At 42.0% G+C, this 20,209-nt stretch overlaps 1 protein-coding gene across 3 annotated transcripts in view; it reads right to left on the reverse strand.

Moving 5' to 3' along the window:
• Positions 1-5,016: 5,016 nt before the first annotated feature.
• zeb1a (zinc finger E-box binding homeobox 1a) overlaps positions 5,017-20,209 on the reverse strand; it is an 83,675-nt gene continuing 68,482 nt past the window's right edge. For all 3 annotated transcript variants that reach the window (XM_015956069.3, XM_015956070.3, XM_054743195.2), the window contains 6 exons: positions 13,990-14,139; positions 13,374-13,576; positions 13,141-13,267; positions 9,406-11,198; positions 9,170-9,326; positions 5,017-8,282 (listed from right to left, as the gene is read on the reverse strand). In XM_015956069.3, coding sequence (XP_015811555.1) covers positions 7,588-8,282; positions 9,170-9,326; positions 9,406-11,198; positions 13,141-13,267; positions 13,374-13,576; positions 13,990-14,139 — 3,125 coding nt within the window. In that variant the 3' untranslated portion in view covers positions 5,017-7,587. The remainder of the gene's footprint in view (positions 8,283-9,169; positions 9,327-9,405; positions 11,199-13,140; positions 13,268-13,373; positions 13,577-13,989; positions 14,140-20,209) is intronic.

Below are 20,209 nucleotides of genomic sequence, written 5' to 3' on the forward strand. Positions count from 1 at the left end.
TCTCCCCCTTGATTACTGCAATGCCCGTCTAACTGGTCTTCCAGGCTGTACTGTGAGACCTCTTCAAATGGTCCAGAACGCCGCGGCGTGTCTGGTCTTCAATCAGCCAAAAAGAGCACACGTCACCCCTCTGCTCATTGAGCTCCCCTGGCTACCGCTAGCAGCACGCATCAAATTCAAATTGCTAACACTAGCATACAAAGTTCGAGATGGTACGGCTCCCATCTACCTGAATCCTCTTGCAAAGGCTTACGTCTCGGCCCGGCCGCTACGGGCATCACAGGATCGTCGGCTAGCAGTGCCTACACCACACTCAGGACAATCCAGACTCTTCTCATGCATTGTTCCATAAATGTGGAATGACCTACCAAGCACTATCAGAACAGTTCAAGAAACTCCTGAAGACCCTGCTCTTCAGAGAGCATCTTCTAAACTAGTACCCTCCCTTCACCCGCCCCCCCTCTCTAATGTCCACTCCTTGTTCCCTCCTCTCCATGATTGATGTCAAGTTGTTGTTGTTATTGTTGTTGTTAGCCTGAGGAGCAATATGCCGATTATCACTTGTAAGTCGCTTTGGACAAAAGCGTCTGCTAAATACATAAAGATTAACATAAACATATATGTCCAAATATCAGGAAGTAAGACTCCGAACCCTGCCGTCTGACGCTCATCTGTGCTGTTCCTGAAAATGGCGCACCGGAGCTTTGTTTCCCCTGAGCACGAATTGAGCCTGATTTATGCTTCACCATCTGCGTAGGTGCAGAGACTCGCAACACCATTATGCGTCAGTGCAAGGGCTCTCCGACTGGCTCACAGAGGCTGACGGAGACATGGCCGAAATTTTAATCATCTGTCAAAAGTGACAGAGACCGCAAGCTTGTGATTGGTCAGGATGCCACTTCCTGTAAATTCCTCACCAACACCACCGTTGCCTCGTTAAAAAGTCAAAAGATATTTAGCAGCAGACCCAGAACGGGCTTAAGAACACATCGTGAGAAAAGTCAGAAAATATGAACGTTTATTCACCCGTGAGTGATGAATACAAAACACAAAGCAAACGTTGACAGAAATGTGGGTTTAGAGGTGGCGACCGCATGAAGAGGTGGAGGAGAATGAAGGATAAACTTGTCTGTGTCATAAAGTCTCTGAAATATATAAACACATTAGTAAATACGCTATCGTGAACCGGATACACGAGTGCTATGGCGGCAGGATACCACAGAAAATCGGTATGCCCTCTGTTGTCCAGGAGGGGATTTGCTTTGCAACGCTCCGCTGCTGAACAGAAGTTTGCATGTGAAAACCTTTCCGACACTCCGTGTGCGTCTCTCCGACTGTTGCAGAGCTGACGGAGAAGTATAAATCAGGCTTTACAAGGCATTCGTTCCTACGAGAGGCAACTGTACATGTACTGATTAAATGTGCACCTTTAAATTGTCCCAAAAGCAAGTACAGTTGTTTGTTTTGGTTTGTGGTGAACGTCATCTACTATAAACGATAAACCAAAATAAGAGTACGTAAATAATACTAAAATGGTTTTAATTCATTAAGTTAACACTTACCATACAATTACTTTAGATATTTCACTAGTTTTTCTCCACTTTTTAGAAAGATAACCTGAAAGTACTCTGCTGTGTCTCTCCTGTTAACTATATGTTTTATGTGTGAGTTTTAATTTCTGACCTGCTGTTTCAGTGTGGATCAGAAATTAATCATAAGACATCCATTAAAGTGCTGCTTCAGCAGCACAAGCTTCGTTAGCATTAGCGCCGCTGACCCGCGCAGACAGAAAGGTTGTTGCATGATTGACAGGTGTGATGTGCTTAAAAGCTGCCCAATTAATTCTGACAAACGGCTCGACGTATTCAGCATCACGATGTGGAGCAGCATGAAATGAGCTTTAATTACTGCCAGACATCACAGGTCTGATGTTTCGCGTGCTTTGCTGCACGTCAGCGACACGTTTGTTTTGTAGATGAGCTGCTGCACAGGAACTTTATGCAGCAGAGCAGGAGCGCTTGATTCTTCTGTTGGGATCATCTTGAATAAACCATTTTGTTCATTTGGAAAGGGCACATCTGAGCATCAGATGTGATGTTAACTCTAAATTGATTTTTCTATTAATAATTTTTGTTTCGTTTTATACTTTACAGCAACTTAATTTCCTTTAACAGATGAAAAAACTATCAACATATTTGAATCTGGAGGTTTTATGTTGGAATACATTTTTAGACAAGATTTGTTTTAACACAGAATAGTTAAGTAATTAATTTAGTGGTAGAAAACAAGTTTGAGTATTCTCTTTTCTTTCAATAACTGTTTTATAGGCATTTTAATAGAAGGATGTCCAACTGCTGCAGTTAAAACCTCATTTATTATTAGTCAAGTCCCTAAACAAACCACCAACAAAGACAAGGCCTCTACTGCCACCTAGTGGTAGAAAAAGGTCTGGATCCAGCGCACCTGAGTAAAATTAACTCCTCAGCCTGTCAACAACAATCAGGTGTGTTAGATTTATTTTGTAAATGTATTTACTTTACTTTTCAATAGATATGTAGAAGTCAGCCACAACAAAACTAAACAAAAGAACAAACAACATTTAACCCATTAATACACTCAGGTGCTAGTTGCATCTGAACAAAGAAATAAAAAGGGAATAGCATCTAGAAGCAGAACAAGACATTTATATACATTAATATTATTATAATACAAGGACATTAAAGGATTGAGGAAAATTTTATTCCAATATTTAACAAAAATGTGAGTTATAAATAATTGTAGAAAAAATACTAAGCATTGCTGGGATGTTAAAATTGCCTTGAATGGCAGAATGAGTTCATTTAATAATAATAATAATAATAATAATAATAATAATAATAATAATAATAATAATAATAATGCCAACTATGATAGTTGCAACATTTACTATTTTCTAAATGTTTGAACCACAATGCAACAAAATGCAAAGATACTATTAGAATTTATTCAAATTAGACTGTAAATGTTTTCATGGAAGCTATTTATTAACACCAGAATGAAGAGACTGACTGATTATTTTTGATTTATGTTAAAGACCAACCCAAAGATTAAAGTTGTCTTTGAAATTCAAACAAAATGTCACATCTTATATTTCCCTCATGGAAATATGTTCCTCACAAGGAATAACACATGAAGAAGATGTGTCAACATGTTACACAGGTGATTTGCAGCAGCGGGGGGTGGTGAAATAAATTCTTAGTGGAGCGATTAATGAACTATTCCCTTCTGAGGCTGAGTCCATTATAAGTATTAAAATTACATTTGGAAAATGACCAAAGTTCCAAAACAATCATTAATTTTCCTTCTCCAAATTAGTAGATTTTACAGATAAAATAAATTATAAACTTACTGATTAATCACACTCAAATAAATATATAAGCCTACCATGTATGCCTTTAAGAGCAGCTGCAGTCCATAATATACATCTTTGTCTTTTCACATTTTGTTTTGTCCGTTTGTTTCCTTGCTTGAGTTTCGAGCCGCCATCAGTTAAAGGAGGAAAATGAGACATTTTATTAAAAAACTTATATTTTAAAAAAGAATACATCCACGGGGCGTTTAGAGGTGTGCAGAATGAATGTGCAGTTTTTCCTTTAAAAGCTATATTAGCAAATATAAAATGATCAATTTTTTATTTTGTCAGCACGACACTGGCTTTGTGTTTACATCTACCAGCCACTAGCGGGCACCGTTGCGCTAAAAAGTCTGCTGGCAAGGTGAGGCTGGGACTGTAAAGTGGTGGACTTGACAACTTGACAGCTGATTCTGAGCAAAAAAGATGTTCTAACAGTAAAGACTGTTGTAAAATTAACGTATTAGTAGAAATTAATCCTTATTCTGTATGATTTGTCTCCGAACATGGTGCTGGCTGGTCACTATCCAACATCCCGACGGGAAAGTGTTTTTGTTGTTGCAGCTACTACCTCCAAACACTAGATGTCGCGAGAGTGGCCACGTTCCATGTTCAACTTTTAATCATCTTGCACAAAGCACAATACTCAGCCACGCCAGTAGGTGGCACTAACACAACATAGAAATGGACGGAGATGTTGCTTTGTTCCCATATAAAATGAAAACAAATAAATACATCTTACAGCAACAGCTATGATTTCAGTATGTATCTATGTACAACAGGGATGGAGGGGGGGGAAAGGGCTCTCCACCTTAGCCAAAGCCTTTGGGGTCTGCTTCTAGCATGCTATCTATCGTGTAAGATAGCTGTCAAAAGGTGTGTGTAGGATTCTAAAATTTGTATTTGTATGTTTGTCTTCTAATAAGTGTTGAACATTAAATTCTGCTGCCATATTTGTGAGTTTGAAAATTGTGAAGATTAGGATTTTTTAAATGTGAGTACGAATCTAAAAGCTGTGAGTGACAATGCTTGTGAATACAAATGACATTTCTGTGACTGACATTTTTCTGGATGTGGATACAAATCATAGACTGTACATATACTCGCTTATACAAATTCAGTTTGTGGGTACAAAAAAAACACTGAAATGACGTCACGAGGATGAGTAATCGAACACCGATTTCACCAAACCTCACGCTCCCATCAAAGAAGCCTGACAAGTTTTCACACTTAGAAATGCTCCAAACTCACGTGGAAAATGTGTGCAAAACACAAGTGGTTGTGTTTTTCAATACATTTCATGTTAAAAACATGTTCTGCCATGTTAAAATTTCACACGGGCAAAATGTTTATTTCATATGTGGTGTTGCACAGCTTACATGTACAGTCACCACTGAAAACAGAAATGTTTTATTGCTATTTCATCATTGCAACCAGCAGCTGGGACTCTGAAAAATCAAGTTTCTCTTTTTCATTCATTCCAATAATCGATGGATTCTTATCGTCCACATCTGAGTCAGATGATTGTGCCAGAGATGATGAATGTGGGTTCATTACAACTGATATTGTTGTAATATTCAATAATACCACACCTGCATATTCTTATGGAAATGAAGCCATGCTCACTTTGTCTTACATTTTTATTGTGATGGGGAGTCATAAAAATGGAGCAAACCTAAATAAAAACAATACAAACAATACAAAAAGACAATGATTTACAAAGGGGTCATATAGACAAACATTATGCAGCCTTCAACAGCACAACGGAAAGTTCAAAGTTGGCACAGAACAGAAGACGGAGCGGCGGGACGATGCAAATTTGGCTTCATCAAAATAAAAAGGGGAGAAGAAACGACTTGATGACAAGATCCTTCATTAAAAACAGCGACATGCTTTTAAAGTCACAGAATTCAGTAGCTTAGTAACAACGCAGAGAGCAGATGCACGTGTAACAGTTTGTTTCTCATTTCATTCCTTTTTTAAAATTTTCTCAGCTTAAACAGAAGTCAAGTTTACAGAGTACACAGTTCAGCTTTTTAGTTCTTTCTTTTTTTTATTGTTAAAACAAGCTTTAGCTCCCAGAGCCACATTTTTTGGGATCCCTGTTTGTCTAAAGAGTATTTTTCATACTAAAATATATTATTGTATCAATTCATACTACAGTAATGTACACTACAATATGTAATAAATAACCATAAAAGAAAATAGAAAAATAAGACACATAAATATAAAAAAGTCTTCTCAAAACTAAACCAGAATTTTTTTAAGTTTTAGTTTTTCTGTGAAAAGGGCTCTAATACTGTAATTAATGGCAACAAACATACAGAAAAATAATATAATCCCAAACGGGAACAGAAGAAAAACAAATACTAGGAACACTGTTGGGTAAAAACTCCTCAGGAACCACGTTCACCGACATTTGTTACTTGAAGTGCGGGACAGCTTGTCACAATCCAGTTTCTTTTTATCAGCAACAACGGATACATTTATAGTATTTGTAGTTTGATTAAGTAAAACTCTGGATGCACAAAGTGCATTCAGCTAAAGCTCAGTCTGGGAAACAGTTTAGATCAAAAGATGTTTTTCTCTCAAGTTTTGGCCATTTTTAGACGTCACAAATGCTAAAACTCACACAGACGTGAGCAAAATTTGGATTACAACCCCACATCGGTCCTTTCTCCCTCAAAACAAGTACTTTCTAGTAGCAGGAAGTAAGAGATGACGAAAGGAGGCAGAAATGAGTCAAAAGATGAGCTCACACAATAGTTTTCCTGTTTGAAAAGCAGAAAGTCAGAGCTTCTCTAGAGGTTCTTCCGTAAGCCTCCAAGGAAAAGGTAAGGCAGCACACTGCTGCTGCGTCTGTTCTTAATGATTCAAACCCTTTTTGGATCATCTGCAGGTTTTTATCACATTTGAGTTATTAAATAAATATAATCTTGAGTTTCGCGAGATAAAACAAACACACTGGAAGATGAAAAAGTCTTGTCATTAGTAGAGAAACGTTCTACAGACAAATCTTTAGCAGTTTCCCAACTTTGTTGGTTCATTAAAAAAAAAGACCCTTGAGTTGTGACAAGTTTGCTGTTCTGTGCAAGTGAACAAACATGAATCAACATGGTCCTGTGTTAGTAATACTGGCTACATGTGTGAAGAAGAAGAAATAATACTGTTCAATGGCACTTTAACAGCACACAGGTCTTGCATAAGGCTGGAGGCATCGGGGTGGAGCAGGAAACAGCCCTGATCCTTCACAGACACATGACTTCGTTTATAAGCTGGAAACACTGGGACAACATCAAAAGAAGAAGCTTGGTAGGACTCAGCACGTGTGTGTGTGTGTGTGTGTGTGTGTGTGTGTGTGTGTGTGTGTGTGTGTGTGTGTGTGTGTGTGTGTGTGTGTTTCGGACCTGAAGCCCAGCCTGGAGGACAGAATCTGCTCTGGAGACTCCAGCCGTCCAGGCTGTGCTGGGTAGCAAAACAAAAGCGCTTGATGCTGGCTTTGAGGTTGCGATCTTTTTCTTCCCTGACTGGACTAATTTGGTTATGGCATAAAGAAGTCGCCTTCTCACCCGGGACTCCCCGTCCCGCCCACAACCCGCCCCAGGAATACTTTGTTTCTCTTAAGGCTAACAGTCGAACTGAAAACAAAAACGTGATGCTAGCTAGCAGAGACTAATGCTAACACGAACAACATATCGCTAGCTAGTGTACACATATAACACTGAAGGGTTTACGATGCATGAGGCATGTATCCGTAGGTAAACTAGGAATACTGTAGTGCAGAGGTTTTTGTTCGTAGAACTCAATAAAATACTGATTCTTAGGAAACTTCATTGGCAATAAAAAGGTATAGAAATCTTTCTCTTTACAGGTTAAAATGTTTTCAAACAAGAACAAGGTTAGTAACACTGACTGGCTGAGTGGAAAGAAACAAAACGACCCAAGGTCTCAGTAACAAGTCTAACAAGTCGATGGGTTGGTACTACTTCAAAATCTGTACTTCTATAAACAGTTTTAAACACCGATATTTCATTTTTCACAAATAAAAGTCACTGTCTTGTGTTTTTTGTCTAAGTTCAGGCACACCTGGGTTTTTGTACACAGTAGTGGACCGTTTAGTTTAGGCATCTTCTGAGACTTGCCTCTTTTGTCTGAAAACAGCGTTGATGGCCGAAGATTCTGAAGAGTTCTTTCCTTCATTTGTTTGACACCACCTCCTCTGGTGGCCGAGCACCATCACAGCCCTCCCTGATGCTGTCCGTGTCTTCTTCACAGTCTGCTGCTCTCTCCGCTTCACCTGCTGATTCCTTCTTCTCTTCCGCTTGATTATTCCCCAACTCCACTTCGACCACGTCACAAGCAAATTCCTCCTGCGACCTGACGTGCTGAGTTCCTTCATCCGCCATTGCCTCCTCTTCTGCCAAAACCTCCCCCTCCTCTTCATCATCGTCATCATCATCATCATCGTCATCATCAAAGTTTCCTTCATAAATCTCACACTCCCCATCGTCCACCTGCACCACTCGGATGTCATCCATGCAAATGGCCTCATCATCCTCATCCATCTCTTCCTCGCTCTCTCTCTCGTCTGAGTCCATCGGAGAAGGCGGGGTGGTGGTCCGGCTGTCCGATTGGAGTCCGGCACCGGGGCTGCCGAGTTCTAACTGGACCCTACGTGATCCCAAAGGGGAGCTCAGGTTCGAGCCCTCCTTTTTGCAGTAGGAGTAGCGGTGGTTCATGTGCTGGGAGTAAGAGCCCGAGTGGGAAAACCGCTTCCCACACTTGTCACACTGGTAAGGTTTCTCCCCGGAGTGAAGCCTCGAGTGTTCGATCAGGTGGTGTTTGTGTTTGAAAGCCTTTTTGCAGATGCTGCATTCATGAGGCCGTTTTCCTGCACAAGAACAAACAGTCAAAACTAAAGAGTACTGATAAAAACTAGCAAGCTAATTTACTTAAAACTACATTTTTCTTACAATGTATTAAATAAACAGTCCGGTTTTAAAATTGGAGCTTAAATTGTTCACCAATTGCACTTTTTTTAAGTGGTGTACTACACAGCTTTAAAATATCTGGAATAGCAAAAATCCTGTTTTGTTTTATTTCTTTATAAAAACAAATAAGCCAAACACAAAGTTACTGTCTGCTGGCTTCAGGACTTTGACAGATGGAAAAATGAAACCCAAGTCTTGAACACGTCTGTGCGTGGTGGGTCTTGAAGCACTGACTCTAGCTGCAGTCCACTCTTTGTGAATCTCCCTCCCATCTGTGAACGGGTTTTGTTTCACCATCCTCTCCAGCGTGCGGTTATCTAAGGATGTTTGTGCATTTTTTTCTACCACATCTTGTCCTTCCCTTCTTGTGTAAGGTATCTGGTCATCGTTTGGACACCATCTAAAGGCTTTTGCAGGTGTTTTGACACCAGAGGTCTTCAATATTGAACCTTTTCACAATGTTCTAATATTCTCAGACACTGAATTTGGGATTTTCATTAGTTGTCAATTATAATCATCAAAATTGAAGAAATAAACATTTGAAACATTCAGTCTGTGTGTTAAAATGAATCTAATATCCAAGTTTTACTTTTTGAATGGAATTACTGAAATAAATCCACTTTGTCATGATATTCAACTTTTATGGCCAGCACCTGTATATGAAGTACTGTCCACTGTTTACATGCAATATAACCTTATAGGGGTTAACGCTTAGGAAGTGTTTTTAACACCACTCAGTGTTTTATTCACAGACAGGACATGTAAGCGCGGCTGTTTGGAGGACTACCTGTGTGTTCATATTTGTGTCTGAGCAGCGAGCTGCCCTTCTGGAAAACCTTGGAGCACAGATCACAGGGATAGACTCCGTTTTCCAGCCGCCTCTTCTTGGCTTCCTGCTCCTCTGCAGTGGAAACGGCATCAGCATTGCTCTCTGAACGTTTTTCCTGCCACACAGGACAGAAAAGGTTTAAAGCCCTACACATCAAATGTTTAGACCCGACCTCGAAGTGCAACACGACCCACCTTGTGGCCGTTGAGTACAACGGTCTTGGCCCCGGTGCTGTTGCCGGCTGTAGTGGCATAGGTGTAGGTGAGTTGGGGGATGAGGATGGTGCGCTTTGTTGTGGCGTTGATGGCACTGAGGCAGCCCACTGTTCCCTGACCAGCGATGGCTACCAAGGTGGGGAGCTGTGCGGCGGTGACAATGTTGACGGGGTTCCCTGTCTGAGGCGCCGTGACGTAGATGGTTCTCCCGTCCACCTGCTCCTTCCTTAAGCACGTCAGGTTCAGAGGCTGGTCCTGCTGCTTTGCTGGAGGGGGAGTGGTTTTCCTTTCTGATGGTGAAGGGTTCTGTTTGGGAAGAGAGAGGTCCAGGGGTTCTGCCTGAGAGTCTATGGCCTCCGGGTCCTCTGGCTCACTTTTAACGATAACAAGATCCTCGCTGAGACTGAGCGATGTGGAGTCTGTGGGGGAAGCGCTGCCTGGCACAGCTTGGATAAATTCTTCCTGCGTGGTGTCGTCTTCTTCTTCTTCAGCGTGAATCAGAGGGTTCTCCAAGCTGGAATTTGTGGTTTCGGTCTTTTCAGAAGCATCCGTAGCTTCACTGTGGCTTTCTTCCACCTTTTCCCCAGAGTTCATCTTAGTAAACCACTTTGTCACCACCTCCACTGGAATACTGACAGAGTTGGAGATCTTGGTCAGCTCCTCCTCGCTGGGGTTGGCGTTGGAGGCAAAGTAGGTTTTGAGGAGAGAGATGAGGTCGTCTACAGGCGGCTCCTCCAGCGTCACCCCCGCCTCGCTAAGTAGATCAGCGAATGATGGGTCTAAAGCAGCAGAGTCCGCGGCCTCGCCGTTGGCTGCTTTGTGATGCTGGAGATGCAGCGCCTCCAGATTATCGGGGCAGTCGTCGCATAATAAACACATACTGGAGCTGCTGGCCTTTGAGATCTGAGCCACTTCTTCTGTTTCAGCAGGCGCTGATGCGTCCTCAGGGTCCTCTGTCCCCTCGTCTTTGACGTGTTCTGGTTCTTTCCGGACAGAGAGGTCGGTGGCCTCTGGGGTTGGGGACTGATCTGTTTTGGTTGGAGTGGGGGGAGCGGCGGCTGCTGTCGTGACTGCGAGGGCGGGTGGCGAGTTGTTTTTAATAATGAGCGGTGTCGGCAGGGTAGTAGCAGCAGTGCCGGCCGTGGGGCTGATGCTGTAGTTGATGATGATCTTGGTGGTACCGTCGTGGTCCACAAAGGCGGGCAGGCTGATGATCTGCTGCTGCGGTTGCTGGACAACGATGCCCTGCTTCCCCTGAGTCGCCACCCCGTTGGCTGAGCCCAGCACCTGCCTCAGCACGTTTCCATCCATCGCCACCTTCAGCACATTCTGCAAGTCGTTTAGATTGATGCTGACAGGCGACATCAGACCGACTGTTGGTACAACCATAGCAACGCCCTGAGGCAGGGGGGCAGCGGGGGCCGCAGCCGGCTGCGCCATCCCTCCGTTCACGACTACTTTGCTACCAGCTGAAGTTGCTGGTGCCGCCATGACAGGCTTACACTCGTATTCCACAGGTTCTGATTTGATCTGGGTGATGGGCAGCTGCTCCTGGAGGGGTTTACTTTCAGTCTTTTCCTTGATAGTGGTGCGGGCTGGAGCTATTGCGACAGGTTTAGTCTGTGTGGTCGGGGATGAAGATTTAACCACCGCTACCGACACACCGTTGGGGGGGATGGCACCAACACACTTCTTGCTACTGATGTGGGAGCTGTAGGAACCTGAGTGGGAGAACCGCTTCTTGCAGTTGGAACATTCGTATGGTTTCTCACCTGGAGGGGCCAGAGTGCAGAAAATGTGTTAAGAGTGAAATTAGAATAAAGACGAGGAATCCTCTAGGGCTCAGCATCAGTAGAAGCCGAGCCATGTTGGTATGGCTTCGATGGGTATAACTGGGCCGATGTTAACAGATACCTACTTCCATCTAGTTGCCATTTGTGGATTTGTTTCTGGAGGTTAGGAGTAGAGGTCGACCAATATTGTTTTTTCTATTGTCGACACCGACATGATCAGCTGACGGCCGATGTGCAATGCAGATTTTTTAAGGTCCAATTTTCGTGGCCAATATTAGACGTTTTCCACTTTACTTTCTTGCTAAAACGTCACAAATAACATCAGCTGGTGCACAACATTTTTGGAGCTGAATCAGTTTTTGAACTCAGAATTTATCCAACTATTAAATGTTTTTATTAAATGTTTTTGTGCACTGCTCGGTGTTAAAGCCAGACATCTAAATAAATGTAATCAAACAAATCAATAAACTGACAAAGTATAAATGATAATGATAAATAACCCGCACTTGTATAGCGCCTCTCAGAGTAAGGACTCCAAAGCGCTTTACACACATTCACACCCTGGTGGGGATGAGCTACGATGGGAGCTACAGCTGCCCTGGGGCGCACTGACAGAGGTGGGGCTGCCGAGCACAGGTGCCACCGGTCCCTCCGACCACCACCAGCAGGCAACGTGGGTTAAGTGTCTTGCCCAAGGACGTAACAGCAGAATTCTCTGTCCGGAGCCGGGATCGAACCTGCAACCTTTTTATTACTGGACAGCCCCCTCAACCTGTTGAGCTACAGCTGCCCCTATTACATTTTCAAAACTGGTAAATGAAAATAATTTTAGTATAAATTAATTTTAGATAGTTTTTTACAATATTAGATTTTAGAGACATCCGATATTATCAGCAATGCAATACTGGATATGGAAATAGGCCCACACTTCCCCATCTGTGCCTGCATAGAATCCTCAGGTTTACTCTCTTGATTTAGTTTAGCTTCACGTTGTACCATCTAACTTCTAAAGGAAATAAGTAAAATTAGCACCCAGTTACGTGCAGTCCAAAGTAGGACTGTGCACCAGGTACTCCTAGCCTGGCCTGCCAGACTCCTCCTCTGTTTAATTCTGCACAGAGAAAGAGTCTGGGAGCTCTCCTACTCATATAACCCCACCCTGTGAGAATTCTAACAGAGCCAATCAGCGCTGAGTAGCGTACATCACACACCATAACAATGAGTTTGTCGAACATGACGACTGAAGCGGAGTTCGCTGCGGCTCTTTCCTCTGTTCTAAATGACTTGGACACAATTAGAAGCGCTAAAAGCCTTTCTTCTAAAGAAAGATGATTGTGCTGTCGCCAGACTCCATTTTTAATACAGCTAAAAACTACAGCGTCACGAACACACAGCGAGTTCCTCATAAACAACAAAGACAGCGGCGGAGTTCAATGCGGCTCTTTCCTCTGTTCTTAATGACTAGAATGTCTTTAAAACCACAGGTAGAAGAGCTAAAAGCTTTTCTTCCAAAAAAAAAATAAAAGATGTTTGCGCCGTTGCCAGATGCCTTTTTTTAAACTACAACTACAAAACTACAGCGTCATGTGGTAGTCGGGATTTCCATCTTTTTTCTGATTGGTTACTTTGAGCTGGCTAGTCCCGCCCCTCAAGTGCCTCTCTGCCTGTGAGTTACCAGACTTTCTCTGTGCAGAATTAAACAGAGGACGAGTCTGGCAGGCCAGGCTAAGTTACTCCAACATCATTAAATTATCACCATTTTTGGGCCTTAGCAATGAAAACTATAATCTCACCTGAATCCAAACACGTTCAAATGAAATGGTGATGGCTGGGTCAATGGTATAACTATCCAAGTGTTTCAGACTGTGATTAAAGACACGAGTGGCTCGAGTACTCAGTGGCGTGTTTGTGCGACTCTCACCACTGTGAATGCGCAGGTGCTCCTTTAGATGATGTTTGTATTTGAAGGCCTTGGAACACTCGTTACACTTGAACTTGCGGGTTCCACCTGTTCCTCCTGATCCTCCTGTTGACTGGGAAACGTGACGCTGAGACAGAAAACAGGAGACATTAAAGCTGATTCCAGTCTCACTTTGGCACGCTGTGGCCTCGTTAAAACGTGTGAGCTGACGCCTCCGGGCTCCGAGGTGTTACCTGCTCCCTGTTGCCTCGGTGGTGGCTCATGTGCCTCTCCAGCTGCGAGCGGTAGGTGAAGGTGTAGCTGCAATGGGAGCAGCTGTAGTTGTCCTCGCTGGTCTCGTGGCGATACTTAATGTGCTCCTTCAGCGAGGCGTTGCGTTTGTAGCCCCGAGAGCAGTACGGGCAAGTGTGCAACTGGGAGAAGGGGTCGGGTGTTCCTGTGGAGGTGAAGGCAGGACAGAGAGAGACGTTCATGGTGACGCCTAAACTCCACAGCCTGATGACTCTAAGTTTAACCTTTTCTGTTGGAATATGATTTCGTTAACTAAAATTTGCAGGAATATGAAGTAAAAATGTAATATATGTACTAACTTATTGGGGAAAAAGTTGCAAAGATGTAAAACAAATGATTTTATAATTTGTTTTCAGGGCAACATTATAATTTTATTAAAACAAAACAATCAGTTTTCAGATGTTTTAAATAGCCTTTTCAAAATAAAAACACTTAAACCTTAATAAAAAAAAACTAAATATCAATAATTTTATAGGAAGGAAGAAATGAAAAGCCAAACATATAACTTAGTTCTAAAAGATGCCGTGGCTAAGTCTCACACAAACGGCGACTTGTTACCGTTTTCATCAGCGTCTCCGGTCTCTGCAGGACTCTGTTCATCCTCAGGTGCTTCAGGATAAATGATGGCTGTGTCTCCCTGCTGGAGGATCTCCTCCACTAGAGCATCCTTTACCTCCTCTTCCTCGTCTGACACACACTCCTCCTTCACTAAAGACACAAACACACGTGGATGAGGATCCTTTCAGCAGCAGAGGAGCATTAAACACGCTGCAGAGTTGAGAAGAAAAATAATGTTTTATTTTTCTTTTGATGATAAATAAAATAATGGATTAGACCTGTTTATGTTTGTGATTATGGAGTCATGTTTGGGGTAATTTAAATTTGTTTGGACACATTTTTCTACAAAAAGGAAACCAGAATTTTCATCTGATGGTGTTAACTTTCACCACTAGGAGGCGACACATGATTTGGAATAAAACATTTGAGTAAGCAAAGCTTATTTCATGGCATCTTATAAGATAATGATTTCTCCCTGTCCCATCCAAAGTTAAATATAACCTTTGGATATCTATGGTTAATGTAATTCATTCAGATCTTGGTGACCCCACATCATGTAGTTTCTGGATGTAAGAACTCAGACCAACACCACCTGAAAAGTTAGTTTTGGCTAAAGTACTTCATTTTGCTTTCTCTTTAAATAAATACCAGTTCTGGACCTCCTGATGACCAGGGCAACAAGAAACAACAAACATGCAGAGGAAGAGGCAGAGCAACTAAGCGTCTCACTCCAGTAAAAAATATTCTGCTTCCTACCTTACATTCTACAAAAAGAAGACTAGATTATCCATCAACAAAGACAAGAATGTCCTCTTTTTGATAGCTGGCCCACAGCTATCCCAGAGTTGTACTCAACATATACTATGACAAGAACTTGTCCACATCAAAGGTGCAGGAAACTTGCTTAATCAATACATTTGCAGTGGTCTCTGGTTGGAATGAATGCCTTGCAAGCCATACTCAGGGTAAAAAAAGCCCAGAAATGCTTGGATCAGCAAGGACAAGTCTGCCGCATCAAAGGAGAGTCTTATTTCCTGATATCTGGACATCTTACCTCTGACTGGATAACAACAACATGACTCTACCACTGTTTGCTCTGCGACATGGATGTTTTATCTCCACAAATAACACAAGCCTGGAGGAGCTTCTGCCTGTGGTTGAGCTGTTAATGTTAACGGTTAGCCCAGATGTCCTCTGCTGATTCTGGACGCTAAAACAACAACAGTCTTCTCTGACAGAGCCAGTTAGGGTGAGTCCAAGTGACCGCTTTATGTAGCTCTGTCAAGCTTTTTCAATCCTAGCCTTTTACCGTCTATTTTCTAACAGAAGATAATGCATGAGATAGGAGTAAGAGACTATTTTCATGTTCAGCCTTCATGAAAACTCCACAGTGATCTATTTTATTCAGAAATAATCATTAAAAAATGTTTTTTTCAGTGAACCACACCTTTAAGTGATACTGCTACCAATGATGGACACAAATAACTAATGCCAGGAGACACTAAAGAGATAGATCAAGGCATTTACTACGGACTATATCCTGAGAGGACACTCCCATTTATAAATAATCAGCTTGGGTATAAAACACCTTGCTGACACATTAGCACCACTGGTAGGTGACGATAGTTCATACTGAGCAGTCTTGGGCGGTATACCGGTTCATACCAAAAACCGGTGTTTATTTTGGTTATGACATGAATTTTTTACATACCACTATACCGGTGAATGGCCTAGACAATGTACAGAACGTTCGTAGTAGGAAAGTGTTTCAGCGGGGACTCATTTCACTACGACACACAAACACCACAGCGTGGTGAAACCAAGAATGGCGCCTGGCAGGGAGCTGTCACGGCAACATCGAAACTTCGAACGCAGAAGAACTTATTCCAAAAAGAGGAGCCACATCTGTTGTTTGGAGGTTTTTCAGGTTTAAAAGTTCGGATGTGTCTCTTGGAATACCAAGAATGTCTCAAGCTTCGATCTGCACCCTCCACCTCTAAGACTAAAACGGCTAGTAGCAGTACCTGTGACTGGACATGGAAAATTGGTATTCTGCACATGAAGGTAAAATGGGCTATTTAAGGCTAATCTAGTGCAGTAATTATTTTCTTATAAAATAATCTGGGTAATCACAGCCTTGTGAAAAATACCGTTAAATACCGTAAAACTGATATAATAATAATATATATTTTTTTTAAACGTGATGTGAAAATGTTGTTACCATACCACCCAGGCCTAATACGGAGTTATCTTCTAACAAATCTGGCTCCTGAGGAATCCCTTATTTCAGACTGAGATATACCTGTATCACACACAGTGCAAACCATCAATAAACATCTCCAACAAGACAAACCGGTTCAACACAGGACCAACTCCAAGACCATATCTTCATCCTCTTGGATCTTTGTCCCCCCAGCAACTAGACAGATGCATGAACATCTACAAATGTACCCACTGTGGCATAAAGGCAATAAAAGTTGGAGAGCAGATCTGAGAACTCCAGTGTTTACAACACCTAGCTGCTGTTCAGATATGCAGACGTTACCCCAGGTCAAAGTTCAAGGTAAAGAAGCAGAAGTTTTATTTCAACACAGCAAATGAAAGCATCAAATTCACCAGAGGATGCCAAAGACAACAAACGTCCTTTCCTCAACTATCTGGTCCACCGTCTGAGATGGAAGCCTTAACAGATGTTTACTGGAAACTGACCACAAACCAGGATTTATTTTTGAATCTCAAGACTCCCTGAAACCTAAACTAGAAGTTTTCAGATGTTGGCAGAACTGAGCCAAACTGGTCCTCACAAGGAACAAGAACTACATAACGAGTCACTTCAACCATATGGGTACCTCAAATGGACTGACGTTACTGCATCCAGGAAACTAAAAAACCCAATAAGAAAATAAAACCAACCAGATGAAAGATGGAAGATCTTCTGGTACCTTTTAAACCCAGCAACACTAAGAATTCAGCCTGGACTCTTCTCTCCAGGTGCTTTTACAACCAGTCACACCTCAGATCCAAACTCCTAACCTCATGGAAGGTCGGGTCAACGACTCACCCAACTTTAGCGCCCCACGCTGAGGGGGCCCTATACTGACCTCAGGCCTGAACTCTGAAACCCGAAACCTGAGCTATAAAATGAAATGAGAGGTGACTTGGAAAACATGAACAGAAGGTTTTCCAAATCCTTGGGAAGAAAAGATAAAACATCATTAGGTTGTGTACCTGAAGCTTACGTGACAGAAGCAGCTGATCTGATAAGATCGGTTTGGGGATGTCTGAGTTTGGCTGACAGCTGCTTTGCTGTGTGTGTTTCTCTGTATCTACTCTAATGAGGTCTGCAGAGAATAATTACAGTTCTGGGCTCGGTCCAAATGTGACACTTTGATGGGAAGTGACTCGGCAATAGAACCGGTATGTCTCCTTGACCTAACTTTCAATATAAGCAACTAAACACCCTCAGCATCCCTTTCATTTATTTTTATAGACTGTCTTCAAAGTCAAATAGAGGGGTTACAAGTAGTTGTATTTACAGTTACAACAATACAAATTTAGTAAGACAGCAAAGGTAATTTTTTTGGGTCTGAATTCCTTCCAAAAGTGTCCAAAACAAGCAAATTACTAAAAATCTGATTAGAAAAATGTTAGAAAGTGTTGATTTACATCATCATCCTACCAGATGGTATTAAACCTCTACAGGTTTAATCATTCACAATTATTTGTGTTTATATTTATTCTATCAATAATTCTTCATTTGAAAGCACTCAATTTCCAAATCAGCAGATGAGAATTCCCGACTTCCAGATCAGATTCGGTTTTTTACCTATTGCCTTTAATTGATCTAGTGTCCGTCACAATCTAAACATCTGTGTCCTCAGGTGAAAAAGGAACTGGGACAGACGTTACTTCACTTTCTGCAGAAACACACCGATAAGAGCAAATGGTGGGGTGAAACTGTGACAAGTGTTGCTATGGAGATGAAGCATATTAAATGTAGGCAGGAATGGTGCCAAAGGCCACGCCTCTTCCCGCTGAGCCATGTCAGGGACAGGTGCAACTGTGTGTGTGTGTGTGTGTGTGTGTGTGTGTGTATGGGTCTGAAGGATCAGCAACCACAGAACCAGTCATAAAAAGAAGAAAGGGCTGGTTTATGCTGAACTGCGTGTGTGTGTGTGTGTGTGTGTGTGTGTGTGTGTGTGTGTGTGTGTGTGTGTGTGTGTGTGCGTGTGTGTGTGTGTGTGTGTGTGTGTGTGTGTGTGTGTGTGTTCATAAAGGGACCAGACCAGGCCAAGCTCTGCTAAACCTCATCCTAAACACAAAGATCCTTGCTTCCCATGATCTCCCAGCTTTTCAGATCGTTTTTCCTTCCAACGGCACCTTTAATGTTTCCAGCGTGTCTCTGTAGTTACTTCTCTAAAATCCCTTCAGATTCCAACTTTATCACTCCTTTAATGTATAATAAAACCACATATAACATATGGCACCTTCTCCCTTTTGCCCTCAGGGATATGAAGAAAACTTTTTTAAAAGTGAAATAAAAGCCACATGAACTTATAAATACAGGCTTTGGGATTTATTCATATTTTTTATGTGAATAAAACAGTCTTAATTGAAAATGTGCAGATTAATTAAAAAAGTCAGAACTGAGTCTGATTAGATGTGTCACCAGTCCACAGCTGCAAATAAGAATTTGTTTTAAAATCTGTCTTGTTTGGTTAAATCTGTGTTTATAAATGAGTCTACCTAAAGTTAAAAAAAAAACGCTGTCTACTTAAATACTTGTATTATTCAACATTTGATAGATAAAAATTGTAAAAAGTAAGCATAACTATTCATTTTGTTCTTGTTGTTAATTGTTTTAAAGGGGTTCTAGAATTTGAAATCACATTTTCCTTGTAGCTGGTGAACTTAGGCAGCTCAGAGTGTCAAATTTACCAAATGGTCTCATCAACAAGATATTACTGATCGCGGTAATGCTAACTGCTGAACAATACTAGCCCAAGCTACTGCTATCTCTAGCGCAAGCTACTGCTAAATTTGGCCCAAGCAAGCTACTGCTAATGGTAGCCCGAGCAACTGCAAAATTTGGCCCGAGTTACTGCTAAATTTAGCCGACGCTACTGCTAAATTTAGCCCAAGCTAATACTAAAAATAGCCCAAGCCACTGCCAATGCTAGCCCGAGCTAATGCTAAATCTATCCTGAGCCACTGCTAAATTTAGCCCAAGCTACTGCCAACCTTTTTACAGGCTACAGCTAAATTTTGCCTGAGCTAATACTAAATTTAGCCCAAGCTACTGCTAAAATTTGCCTAAACTACTGCTACTGCTAGCACAAGCTACTGCTAAATCTATCCTGAGCCACTGGTAAATTTAGCCAAAGCTACTGTTAAATCTAGGCCGTGCCATTGCTAATGCCATTCTGAGCTAGTGCTGAATCTAGCTCGAGCTACAGCTAATATTCTTGTTGGATGAGGAAAACAAGATGAATGTCGGTGCACGCACGTAATGCACCAGGATGTACTGGCAAATCCAGATTTTGAATGAATGCCAGATATATCTATAGCTTGCCTGAGGAGTTATCCAGATGCTGAACGCAGCTTTATGTAGAACTTCTAGCTCCAGACAGTCATGCTGCCAAGTGGGCATTACAAATCACTCTTTCCATTGTAGAGGTTTATCATAGGCGCTGACGTCGTTAGGTCCGTTTTAGGGGGGCTTCAGCCCCCCTAAAATAATCACAAGCCCCCCTATCATTTTGGTTTATTTTATTTTTTCAGTTAACTTTTTTTTATTTGTTCACATCTACATGCTCAACACAATCACGACACGTGTAGTTGGTACATGAGTTTTTTTTTGTCTGAAACAGAAATAATAATTAATGAATATAGAACTACACCGTCGCACACAGGAAGTATCAAGAAAGGACTTCCTCCCCTTAAGCCCGGCAGCTTTGTTGACAAGTCAGGGGCAGGGGTTATACAGCAAAACCTTTATATCGATGAGCAAACACTGCTCAGCGCTCTTGTAAGTCACTCAACATCACATTAGGGTAAGACAGCAACAGCAGCACACCGTTAATATTTCAAGGTTATAGTTCAGACGAGAGAGGAAAATGTTACCGCACCGACATGCTAATGCTAACTCCGCTAGCATGTTTACATGCCGCAAACCATAATGAAAAGCCGCGCCATAGTTAAATGGTCGGAAAACTCCCCT

Source organism: Nothobranchius furzeri, chromosome 11, assembly GCF_043380555.1.
Source record: "Nothobranchius furzeri strain GRZ-AD chromosome 11, NfurGRZ-RIMD1, whole genome shotgun sequence".
Lineage (NCBI taxonomy): Eukaryota > Metazoa > Chordata > Actinopteri > Cyprinodontiformes > Nothobranchiidae > Nothobranchius > Nothobranchius furzeri.